At 44.1% G+C, this 13,571-nt stretch overlaps 1 protein-coding gene across 1 annotated transcript; it reads right to left on the minus strand.

Annotated features, from left to right (window-relative positions):
* Nucleotides 1-6,894: 6,894 nt before the first annotated feature.
* Nucleotides 6,895-12,057, minus strand: LOC131675896 (uncharacterized). Its single transcript, XM_058955029.1, has 2 exons — nt 7,642-12,057; nt 6,895-7,575 (listed from the first exon to the last, which is right to left on the minus strand). Exons 1-2 carry the CDS (start codon nt 12,055-12,057, stop codon nt 6,895-6,897), a joined length of 5,097 nt encoding a protein of 1,698 aa, XP_058811012.1.
* Between the last annotated feature and the right edge of the window lie 1,514 nt (nt 12,058-13,571).

Below are 13,571 nucleotides of genomic sequence, written 5' to 3' on the forward strand. Positions count from 1 at the left end.
AAAGACAACGGTCGAAAATTATCGGAATTCTTAAAAGAAATTAAAATGAGGTCTAGGGCAGAAGAAATTTCGGATCGAGAGCTATTTTCATGACATGGTCAAACTATTTCAGTCCATGACTCGTCCAATTTCGGAACGAATAAAATTCGAAAATATTTGGAGGAACATGCGATTTGACTATAAAAATGCCATGACAGGAGCAGGGATTAAATCCTTGGCAAAACTGAAACGATATGGCAGGCTTGTCGATGAGAACAACTGGCACAGCTTTCAGCGTTCTTTCGACAACCCAACTAAACCACGGAGCAACCAAGTCAATGAAATTTTCGCAGGGACTCAAACCGCGGAAAATTCTAATAAAAATATGAAAAGCATAGCAAACAAAGATAAATTTTATAAAAATGAGCAAAAACCTACTGCCAAATCTACTGAGACAACCGACAAGGGCAAGGGCGAACAAAGCGCGAGAAAAGAACCTATGGAGGGGTCGAGCAAAGGTACACTTCAACAACTTGTCGAACAGTACAAACGCTCCCCAATAGGTTCCTGCTATAACTGCAGAGAAACAGGCCATCACTATGGGGAGTGCTCTCAAAACCGACGAAAGTTCTGTCGAATTTGTGGATTCCCAGATGTGCTCACGAAAACTTGCCCAAGGTGTCCAAAAAACGAAGATGAGGGAAGCTGACGAGATAATCTCAAAAGCGCCCAACATTTCAAATATCACGACTAATCTGCTTGAGAATGGTTTCGAGCCAGTGTCGGATTCTGATTATACTGCCGACCAAAACGTCGAAGAACTTTTTGTCAGGATCGATGGAGACGCACGCCCGTTTGTAAAAGTTGATGTACTAGGCAAACAAATCATCGGTCTCTTAGACAGCGGGGCTCAGCGTACCGTGCTTGGTATCGGTTCAGAGAAACTTATAAAAGATTTAAGATTGAAAGTATATCCGTCCGAAATTTCTTTAAAAACAGCATCGGGAGCATCTGTAGAAATACAAGGGTATGTAAATTTACCTATTGCTTTTAACGACCAGTGTCACATCAGTCCAGCTCTGGTAGCTCCGAAGCTAAAGCGTAGACTAATTCTAGGCTACGAAGATTTTTGGCATGCTTTTAAACTACAACCTTCGTTGTTGACAGAAGCTTACGAACTGAGTAATTCTGTTGAAGAGAGTGGTTTAGAAGAGAAAGTCGAGCAGGAACTCACGATCGAGCAGAGAGAGAAACTGGAAGAAGTGAAGGGGTTGTTCAAAGTTGCGGTGGAAGGGGGAATGCTTGATATCACCCCAATGATATCACACAAAATTGAAATTAAAGAGGAGTATTTGAAAACTCCACCAGTCCGGATAAACCCTTACCCAACTTCTCCTGAAATGCAAAGTAAAATAAATAAGGAATTAGATAAAATGATTCAACAAAATGTGATCGAGAAAAGTAAAGGCCAATGGGCTTTAAGTACTGTTCCCGTTCTGAAACCCACCGGGGAGGTACGATTGGGTTTAGACGCGCGTCGTCTGAATGAACGCACGAGAAGGGATGCCTATCCTCTCCCGCACCAGGATCGTATACTGAGTAGATTGGGATCGAGTAAGTATTTGTCAACAATTGACCTTAGCAAGGCATTCCTGCAAATACCACTTGATCCAAACTCGCGTAAGTATACGGCGTTCTCGGTGTTGGGGAGAGGACTGTTCCAGTTCACCAGGCTGCCCTTTGGACTCGTCAATAGCCCTGCTACCTTGGCTAGGCTGATGGACGAGGTCTTGGGGTATGGGGAGCTGGAACCGAATGTATTTGTTTACCTCGACGATATTGTGGTGGTAAGCAGTACATTCGAGGCACACCTTCGAATGCTTCGTGAGGTTGCAAGTCGATTAAAAAGAGCCAATTTATCGATCAACATCGAAAAGTCGAAGTTCTGTGTAAAGGAATTAGCATATCTCGGATATATTCTCTCATCTGAAGGACTTAGACCAAACCCGGAGAGGATTGAGGCAATTGTGAATTACGAGCGGCCGTCGTCGATCCGATCTCTCCGTCGGTTTATTTTTTTTATTCAAATCGTTTATTTGATAAGGCACGTTGCGTTAGCTTAAAGGTGCCAATTTTGTTTTGTTTTACATTTTAAATTGCTTAAAACTAGGGGATTACATATTGATTTTTTTAAAATGAAACTAATGCGATTTTATAGCTATCTTATATATCTACACAAGGGGATAATATTGTTTTCGTAAGATTAGGGGGGTCATTTAGTTTTTGTGGCAATATGGTTTGACATTTTTATCATTGAGATTATCGGATCGAATAATGTTTAATTAAGGGGGACAATTTTTTACGACTAACTTAAAACTAGGAATAACTAGAGGGCATGATTGAATTTTGTAAAGATTCGTAATTATAGTTATTTTTGTGGGTAGTAGAGTTGGGCAATTTCAACGAGATTATATAATATAATAGTTAAAACTAGAAGAGACAAGAAGAGCTAAATGCTTCGTGATGATATTGGGGGGGGGGGGGGGGGTTAGGGGTGTTACTTCTGGGTATAAGAGTCAGGGGAGGGAGGGTAGACAAAGATGGCAGGGAGAGAAAATTATTTCAGTTTCAGGCATCGTGAGATCAACGGATGGATTACAAACTCGGGTGGCCTTCATCAGGGGAATCATGTACTGGGACGCCGGGTGGTCCTCCTCAAGCTGGCAGGGGTTTTTCCAGACGATTTCGTAGTACGGCTCAGATGTGGATCGGCTACATTTCGAGTTAAGCGTGTTATGTTCGTGCCGTAGGTCCCGTGTTTGTTGGCTCATTCGATACAGATGGTTTGATACAGGTGAAAGAGCGTTCTGAGAATGATAAGGAGATAACAAGGGGCAGTTAGACTTGTATATTGATGGTTTTCACAAAGGTGTATATAAGGGACATATAGAGAACATCGCGGCTTGCCAGCACATCTCGAACCGGGACGTTGGTTGGTCTTCCTCGGGCCCGCAGGGTGTCCATTAGCCGAGACCTAGCGGAACTGTACTCGGTGCACGCCCAGACAATGTGCTCGATGTCGTGATAGCCGTCGCCACAAGCGCAGATACCACTATCCACGAGCCCAATACGCCGGAGATGTGCATCCAGCGTGTAATGGTTTGCCATGAGTCGGGACATCACACGAATGAAGTCACGACCCACATCCATCCCCTTGAACCAAGGTTTCGTCGATACCTTAGGGATTATCGAATGTAGCCACCTTCCCAGCTCTCCACTGCTCCACGAAGTTTGCCAACTTTCGAGGGTTCTCTGATGAGTAATACTGAAAAATTGGCTGAAGCAAATTGGTCTTTCGTAAACGTCTCCTTCTAAGGCACCCACCTTAGCTAAGGAGTCTGCCTTCTCATTGCCCGGAATGGAGCAATGAGAAGGGACCCATACCAAGGTAATCTGGAAAGAGTTGTCAGATAAAGCACTCAGTAGCTCCCGTATTTTCCCCAAAAAATACGAGGAGTGCTTGCCTTGTTTCATCGAGCGAATAGCGTCAATGGAACTGAGGCTATCCGAAACGATGAAGTAATGGTCTGCGGGTAATGTTTCACTGACTCCAAGGGTATACTGAATGGCAGCTAGTTCTGCGGCGTAAACTGAAGCAGGGTCACTGAGTTTGTAGGAGGCGGTGAACTTTTGATTGAAAATACCGAAGACAGTGGATCCTTCGAGGTTTGATCCGTCAGTATAAAACATCTTAGAACAGTCGACTTCTCGGAATTTATTATAAAAAATGTTTGGAACCACTTGTGGGCGTATGTGGTCCGGAATTCCACTAATCTCGTCTTTCATGGATGTGTCGAAGAAAACAGTAGATTCAGAAGTATTTATGAAATGCACACGGTTGGGATTGTAAGAAGAAGGGTTAATATTCTGCGCCATGTAGTCAAAGTACAGGGACATGAAACGGGTCTGAGAATTGAGCTCAACAAGCCTTTCGAAATTTTCAATCACGACCGGGTTCAAGATATCGCATCGAATGAGCAATCGATATGAGAGTTCCCAAAATCGATTTTTCAACGGGAGAACGCCCGACAGCACTTCGAGACTCATCGTATGGGTCGACTGCATGCACCCTAAGGCGATACGCAAACAACGATACTGAATTCTTTCGAGTTTGATGAAATGTATGTTCGCGGCGGAGCGAAAGCATGTTACGTATTGGTTTCGTAACGTTCTTATGGTGGTGGTGGGGCCACACTGTACTTACCAGCTATTAGGGTCGTTTCACGGTTGTCTCCGGGAGAAATTCACACTAGGCGGACTTTTCTTCCCACACTATGGTCACTGAGCGAATTGTAAATAATTTTCGGCGGAAACAAGTACCAAAAAGGACTACACTATAAACAAAATGGACGACACAACTTGTATATATAGACCATACACTATTTTATTTATTAATACTATTTTTTTTAATCTCGGAGCCAGAAGGGCTATTGAAAACAGTCAAATTAGTTTTACTTGCGCTTTTATTTGATGAAGTTTCCTTCTTCGTACAACGTTGCGGCCGTGATGACGTTGGTCGACTTGCTGCTGGCTGGATGCGGGGCGGGCTTCGATGTTGGTGCAGGAACTGACGGACGATGGCGACGGGGGACTCCAGACGAAGCAGCAACTCGGCCTATTTGTAGCGGAGGCCTGCGTTTCACTATTGGGCCCGGAGAGTGGTACAATGCGCACTTTATCTTCAACACGAGTGTCTAACACTAAGTCGAGTGGGATTTACAACGTTTTCGGTCTAGTAGAGCCTACCCTCCGGTAACTTGGGTACTGGCATCTACAATGGCGTAAATGACTTGCCAATCACAGACCGTTCTTGCACTCGCGTCGTACTAGTACGTTCACTACACGGAAACCGGTAACCACACTGATCCCACTCGACTGACCGGACAGAACCCTAACGTTCGTGTGGCGGTTCTGAACGGCGAAAACAAGATCCCACGGATCTGCTTATAACACTGCACTTTTTTACGTTGGAAACGCGCGGTCACTTAATGACGGTGACAATCGCTGCTGCTGGTCTTCACTCCTCCGGGCCGATGAACTATTAGAGACCGCATTCTGTTTTGGCGGTGGATTTTATCATTGCCCTGTCCACTTTCCAACACATACCCTCCGCGCCTCGCACCCTGTCACCCCGCATTTGATGACGATGATGATGCGGTGACAGAACGATGACGGTTGACATTTACAAAATTTTTATCGTTTTGGTTGGTGTCACAAAATATGCTACAATGTATTGACATGCTAAACGTGCGGTACTTGTTTCCTTGATTTTTTTTATAATGAACAATTATAACGAATATAATAACAAAATGAATAATAAATAAACAAGCAAAAAAAATAACAAATATAAATAGATAAATAAATAAATAAATAAATAAATAAATAAATAAATAAATAAATAAATAAATAGATAAATAAATAAATAAATAAATAAATAAATAAATAAATAAATAAATCTCTGAACAAATAAATAACGAAACCTACATTTGACACCAACCTGGGCTATTAAGCAGAACTTAAACGCGACTCAAACATGCAAGCACGGAGTAGTAATGGTTTGACGTTTAAATTCTACTTAGACATTTACGAACAATAATTTCAAAGTATAAACAAAGAACAGGCGTCGTCAAATACACGAGATAGACCGTACACTGTTATTTATTTATACGACAAAAAAATAACAATATTTACAAATATATACAAGCTGGGCTCAGTCACAATGTTCCCCGACTCGGGTAAAAAAAACCAAATGGTTTTTTTTTTCGAATGAATGCCGACTTCAAACGCGACTACTTCTTCCCGAGTGCCAGTTTTAATTCCGTGGAATGATTTTTCCAAAGGCCAGAGGAATCTGTCCCACGAAATTACGTGACTCTGAGGAAGTGAGCCTGTCCGTTTTTAGTCTCCTCGCACTCACCGATGTTTCTGTCACAATCAGGAGCGATTCAATCCATCCATCAATTCCAAAACAACTGTGAAAGTTTCACTGTCGAAATTGCCTATAATGCGTCAGAATAAAAGCCGTTGCTGCATTGGCTGAGTAGAATTATTGATCGGATACGCTTCAAATGGCGGAAAATTACTAGAAAGAAATCAGACGGAATTTGACATTTCTTTCTGCTACCATTACTGTCACAAGGGCTATCCTTGGACGAAACATCTAACACTACCGCTTACATACCGCACACACTCACTCAGAATTCTATTTGCCAGCCTTTCATTCCTCTTCATTTACACTCACATTCATGCCATAAATAACACTAAACACTAACTTTTAGTTTTGCTAGGGGCCCCTAAATTTAAATTTGTGCTTTACCGGACTCTTTTTCAAGAGTCGGAAAGACTATTACTTTTGTGAAATGGTTAACTCATTGCGAACTTCTTTTACTCTCTCGACATGCGAGAGAAAACTAGATGAAGTTACGCAGAATCAACCCATTCACGCTTAGAGTGTAAAGTCGACTTAAAACTGGCGGCGGGCAAACGTAACCCCGTCGTAACCCAGCACAACCCTGTCGTCAGGTTGTCTATTATCCGATCTGTCACAGCTACTCATACTCAGCTGACTAATGCTGATTGTTTATGTAGTGATGAAAAAAAAGGATGATTCGTGATGTGGGTAAGTATTTTTGTTGCTAATTATGTTTTTTTTGTTTTATTTTAGATATAACGTCGAAGTTTGCACCGTTTTTTGAGATCGGTGGAGGATTCAGGAGGACGGATAGTTGGCTGACACTGTGCTGTGCAGCTGTGTGTTTTTTTCGTGTGTTTATTTTATTTGTTTTGGTTTTGTAAATAAAGTGTAATCGATGGTGCTTTTTTTATAATTCATTCCGCGGTGGAGCGAAGAACTAGCTAACCGGGTTTCAAATGTACAGCTGGCCAAATACCCAAACTTTTGCCGTTCAAATCCTCCAGCTCATAGGAAGAAGATCCGATTTTCGCCTTGACACGACATGGAAGGAATTGTTGGCCGTATTTGGCATTATAGTTCTGTGCTGCACTAGACGGTTTCATGTTTCTGCGGTATATCAGCTGTCCCTCTACGAAAGCTTGTGCAAACTTGCGGTGCCGTAAATTATAGCGCTGTTGGGAAGCGTTGTGAGCTTTCGCCAGATTTTTACGGACAAGGTCGTAGATTCGCTCAAACATTTTCGATCGTCGTTCTTCCATCTCTTCCGAAGTCAGCTGTACATCGAGACGGGTGAGTAAATGATCGGTGCCAACTTCAGAGTACTCGTGCCCGTGAGTAATGAAGTATGGTGTGAATCCAGTCGACGAGTGAACACTGGTGTTCAAAACCATCTCGATTTCCGAAACACGAGTGTCCCAAAGGCGTTGGTCCTCCCTCACGTATGTCCTGATAGCAGCATTGATAGTTCGGTTGACTCTTTCGACCGGGTTTGCCTGTGAGTGATATCGTGAGTTGAGCCAGTGGGCCACTTTGAAACGATCCAACAGCTCCTTGAACTCTTTGGAAATGAAACTGCTTCCGTTGTCAGTGATTATCACTTCAGGAACCGAGTTTCTCAGGAACTATTGGTCTTTCAAAATCGCACACATGGGGGCACTACTGACATTCCTCACTGGCTGAACCATTACCCATTTCGAAAAGTAGTCACAAACTAACAAAATGTGCTGACTACCGCGACGAGTGCGGGGGAGGGGACCAATGAAATCTGCTGATACGATCTGCCAAGGGCGGGTGGCAATCTTCATGTTTCCCATGGCAGGTGCAGCAGGGACAGAAGAGGCTTTGACTTCCTTGCACATACCACACTGTTGAACGTATTGTCGTATTTCTACTGCCATCCTTGGCCAGTAGAATCGTTGACGGATCCGTGCCAGGGTTTTGTCATAGCCTGGATGAAAGCAATCGTCGTGGTACTGTCGAAGAATATTTGGAACTTCGGTGGGCGGGGGAATCATTTTCCACTCGAAGCGAGTATCACAGGGATTATCGTTCACGGTGATAAACTTGAAGAGTTTACCATCGTCGATCTTGAAGTCTACAAAATCATCGGGCCGGCGAGCCACTTTGTCGGACATTGACGCGTACCACGACGATTCTTGAACAGCTGCGATGCTTCGCGAGAGGGCGTCCGGAACCACGTTCTCCTTGCCCTTGCGATGCTTGACGGTCATATCGAATTGCTGCAGATTCAACGCCCATCGGCTGCATCGTGACCCGACCTTCCATTTTGTACTGAGTATATGGGTCAGCGCGGAAGAATCGGTTATTAGGGTGAAATGATAACCCTCAATATACCCACGGAATGCATCGATGGCGAGAATGGCTGCAAGCGCTTCCTTTTCTGCGGCATGGTGGTTCTTCTGGAGCGTTGTCAGTTTATGGGAGTAGAATGAAATGACCCGCTCTACCCCATCCTGTTCTTGTGTGAGAACCCCAGCTACCGCCACGTCACTAGCATCCGTTTGGATACAGAACTCCTTGCTGAAATCAGGACTGCCCAAGACTGGTGAAGATATCAGCCGCTCTTTGATTTCGCAAAATGCCTGTTCGGCGTCATCGTTCCAACGGATGGTTTTCGTGCTTTGCAGAAGGTTTGTGAGTGCAGCGGTCACCCCGCTAAAGTCTAAGATGAAGCGCCGATAGTAATTAGCCATTCCTAGGAATCTCCTTAGTTTTGTTACGGTATTGGGCCGTTCGTATTCGACAATAGGACGAACTTTTTCCGGGTTGGCTCGAAGACCGTCGGTATTAAGGAGATATCCCAGGAAGGGAATCTCAGACACTCCAAACTTAGACTTTTCGAGGTTTATGCTTAAGTTTGCTTCCCTTAAGCGACGTGCAATCTCCACTAGAAGGCGTTCATGGTGTTCGAATGTCTCCGTCACCACAACAATGTCGTCGAGATAGACGAAGACGTACGGTTCAAGCATCCCATGGCCCAGGACATTGTCCATCAGTCGTGCTAACGTAGCAGGACTGTTGATCAACCCAAAAGGCATCCGTGTGTATTGGAATAGCCCTTTACCCTGTACACAAAAGGCCGTGTACTTCCGTGATTCTTGGTCCAGTGGAACCTGGAGAAACGCTTCAGACAGGTCTATCGTGGACAGGTATTTAGCCTTGGGAAGTTGACCTAAAATTCGACCGGGATGAGGCAACGGATAAGCATCCCGAACAGTCCGCTCGTTAATCTTGCGCGCGTCCAAACAGAGCCGAACTTTGTTGGGCTTGATGACCGGCACACAGTTAAGCGACCAATCCGAGTTGCTCCGTTCCAAAATCCCTAAACCCAACAGTCGTTGCAGCTCGACGGCTACCAGATCCTGCGTCTTCGGAGACATCACGTATGGAAACTGGCGGACTGGCGGTTTATTTTTCCATTCCTCTCCCAACACGATGCGATGCTGAGCTCGGTTGGTCAGGGTCAATTTCCCTTCTTGAGCAGGAAGGAAAAGTTTTTTTATGTTTTCAATAACCATGATTTCATCGTCGGTGAGAATGTTTTCAGAACTAGGGTGTTTGGTGATAGATACCGATGCAGTGGACTCAATTCCTCCACAATTTTGCATTGCGGGCTGAATTTTGAATTTCCTCCAAAAGTCCATTCCGCAGATGCAATCTATGGACAGATTTGCAACTACCAAAGTAGGAACTATTTTTACACATCCTTGGAAGGCAAATGGAAGATGAGCCTGACCTTTAATTTGCAGTTCGTCTCCACTTGCAGACCGTAGAATCACGTTTTTGGAAGGGCGATGCAACTTTTTGAATTTTAATTTAGAGAAAAGAGATTCGCTGATAAGCGTGTGATTGCTACCGCTGTCCAAGAGAGCCCGTACGGGGTAACCGTAAATCTTTACGTGTGCGTACGGTCGGTTATCGTGGGGGACAGGGTAGGTAATTTGAAGAATTTCTGTAGATTCAGCGTAAATATCTCTGGTGGCCTGTACCCAGTAAGGGGGAGGCGTACGTTGAAGACGGTCTTGACTTACGCGTTGGGTGTCTGCGAACGACGATTTTGGTTCGCGTTTGGTCCGTTTTTTTAAACAAAACGGGCAATAGTTAGTCGGAAAACCGCGAAGACCGCACGTACTGCCAAATATGCCCCGGGGCTGTCTACACATCGCTATGTGATGACCAATCCTCCCGCAATTGTAACAGGTATTGGCCGGTGGGGGAATGTGCGTGTTTATCAATTCTTCCAACGTGAACTGTGGACGAGAATTGAACCCAGATGGCACCGCGACCGGGTCTGGTCGGGCGGTATTTTGAGACGAATTTTGACTCGTTTGGGTGTTCGGTAAGGATTGGTTGTTTTTGTTGGGAAGTTGATTGGGACGAGACGAATTAGTGGATGTGTGTGAATTGTTTCTATTTTGGTTGACCTGAGACACTGCTGCGGTTTGATCTATCACCTGTTGAGTCTGGGATTGGTTCTTGTTTTTTTTCTTCGAATTGTTTTCAGAGCTTTCGACCACTTGGACATTCCTGTCCGTCCCGAAAACCTTGTTGTATGCCGAGAAATTTAATGCATCTAATTTCTGTCCAGCAGCAACAAGTGTTTCAAGGTCGACTATCGGAATAAATGTCATTTGTCGCTTGTAGTCTAGTCGCATATTCTGCTGTAGAATCTGTACTTTTTCGTAATCGGGAATCTGAACACTCATGGTTCTGAACAGTTTCTCGATTTCGAAATAGTACTCGTGGAAAGATTCATGTTTTTGTTGACGACGCTGGTAAATTTTCATTTTGATCAACGCGTCCAAATCAGGGTGCATGTAGGTGCGTTTTAATTCAAAAACCAAATGCTGCCAATTCATCAATCTACCAGTGGTTCTTTGTGCCATATACCACTTGAGCGCTGAACCAACAAACAAATGCACAGCCGACTCGAAAAGCTCGACCTCCGACACATGCTCAGCTTGGGATAAAGCCTGTACAATTTGCAGAAACTCATTTAACTTCAGCCCTTGATCGTCACCACTGTATTTAGTGATGTTCCATTTGGACACAGGAAGAGTGTGACGGTTGTGGTACGGTGCGGGGTACGGATTGTGTAGAACACCACTATACATGGAAGGTGAATTTCGTTTAGGGAAAGATGGGATAGCCGAAGCATGGTTGTACATTTCGGGATTTGCCCCAGTAGGATTAGAAGTTCTCGTCGGGTGATAGGGAATATTGTATGTATTGTTGGGAACTGGTATATTGTTAGAATGTAATGTACGATCTGGGATATTTCGAAAATTATGGTAACTAGATGAAGTATCGAATGAATTGGAAGGCTTTATAGGCGGAAAATTATAGTTTTGAAATGTTCTGAAATTTGTATCGGAGTGTAGTGAATATGAAGTAAATTGAGCATGATCGGGAAGAGTTTGAGTTACAGCATCTTTTACTTCTCTTCGTCGGGCTAAATCGGCTTCTAGATCCGTAATTCTCGCTTGCAACGAATGGATCCAATCAAGGTCATCCTGACTAAGAACGGAAACTCTCGGTCTAGGATTTTCATCTGCTTTGTCTGCATCCAACAGAGCTAAAATATCATTTCCCTCTTGCTGATCACTCTGCAAAGACGAAGCAGAACCTCGAAAGAAATATTCAAGAACCTCCGCTAATTCAACCACCGTATTTTGCAATTGACTGTGCAAGTTAGGCGACCCCCGCGAGTCCCTCAACACAGTCACTAAACGCATACCGACGTGTACCATTCTAGTGGAACAAACCTTCTTTTCCTCATCATCCTCCTGTTCCAAACACGATTTCAACTCGATAAACTTATGCGTACAAACCTCGACTTCCACAGTAGGATCACCCACTACTCTTCGTGAGCATTTTCCCGACGGATCATCCCTTTCCACCTTCAACTGGTCTCGCAGCCACTTGCGTTTTCGTGAGCGATCGAGACCGATAGACAAACTGACAGCACGGGCAGTCAGTTCATAATTCAGTTCATCGTCGGCTAAAAACTCCACACTCATATCAAAATACCAACCTTGGATCAGCTCACTAGCTTGATCGAATGTGAGCTGTGCCATTGCCATTGTATAAAAAGGCAAAAATTAACAAAATTATCACAAACCACAAATAGTTTTAACACCCGCTAGAAAAGTAAACAAAAACCCGACAAGAAACAAATGTAATGGTATTAGTAAATGTCAAATTCAATCCGATCAATGCTACCTGTGTATGAAATATGTTCAAAACAAACGATCAATTTTTCTACTCAAGCACTAGCAAACGACGGCGTGCCAGATATACAAATTTTCATCACTCGCAACAATTCGCAATTACACTAATCATAATTAAGTTTCAGGATCAACTTCAAGTTTGGATATCGACCCAATGACTTCGCGATTAATGAAGTGAACAATGTGAATTGAATTTCTCCGGGAGACACAACGAAAAAGGGATTTGCTTCTGGTCTTGGAAACAAATCACTTTTTCTTTTATTTTGCGTTGGGCGCCAATTGTTACGTATTGGTTTCGTAACGTTCTTATGGTGGTGGTGGGGCCACACTGTACTCACCAGCTATTAGGGTCGTTTCACGGTTGTCTCCGGGAGAAATTCACACTAGGCGGACTTTTCTTCCCACACTATGGTCACTGAGCGAATTGTAAATAATTTTCGGCGGAAACAAGTACCAAAAAGGACTACACTATAAACAAAATGGACGACACAACTTGTATATATAGACCATACACTATTTTATTTATTAATACTATTTTTTTTAATCTCGGAGCCAGAAGGGCTATTGAAAATAGTCAAATTAGTTTTACTTGCGCTTTTATTTGATGAAGTTTCCTTCTTCGTACAACGTTGCGGCCGTGATGACGTTGGTCGACTTGCTGCTGGCTGGATGCGGGGCGGGCTTCGATGTTGGTGCAGGAACTGACGGACGATGGCGACGGGGGACTCCAGACGAAGCAGCAACTCGGCCTATTTGTAGCGGAGGCCTGCGTTTCACTATTGGGCCCGGAGAGTGGTACAATGCGCACTTTATCTTCAACACGAGTGTCTAACACTAAGTCGAGTGGGATTTACAACGTTTTCGGTCTAGTAGAGCCTACCCTCCGGTAACTTGGGTACTGGCATCTACAATGGCGTAAATGACTTGCCAATCACAGACCGTTCTTGCACTCGCGTCGTACTAGTACGTTCACTACACGGAAACCGGTAACCACACTGATCCCACTCGACTGACCGGACAGAACCCTAACGTTCGTGTGGCGGTTCTGAACGGCGAAAACAAGATCCCACGGATCTGCTTATAACACTGCACTTTTTTACGTTGGAAACGCGCGGTCACTTAATGACGGTGACAATCGCTGCTGCTGGTCTTCACTCCTCCGGGCCGATGAACTATTAGAGACCGCATTCTGTTTTGGCGGTGGATTTTATCATTGCCCTGTCCACTTTCCAACACATACCCTCCGCGCCTCGCACCCTGTCACCCCGCATTTGATGACGATGATGATGCGGTGACAGAACGATGACGGTTGACATTTACAAAATTTTTATCGTTTTGGTTGGTGTCACAAAATATGCTACAATGTA

The sequence above is a fragment of the Topomyia yanbarensis genome, chromosome 1, assembly GCF_030247195.1.
Source record: "Topomyia yanbarensis strain Yona2022 chromosome 1, ASM3024719v1, whole genome shotgun sequence".
In the NCBI taxonomy this organism is placed as follows: Eukaryota; Metazoa; Arthropoda; class Insecta; order Diptera; family Culicidae; genus Topomyia; species Topomyia yanbarensis.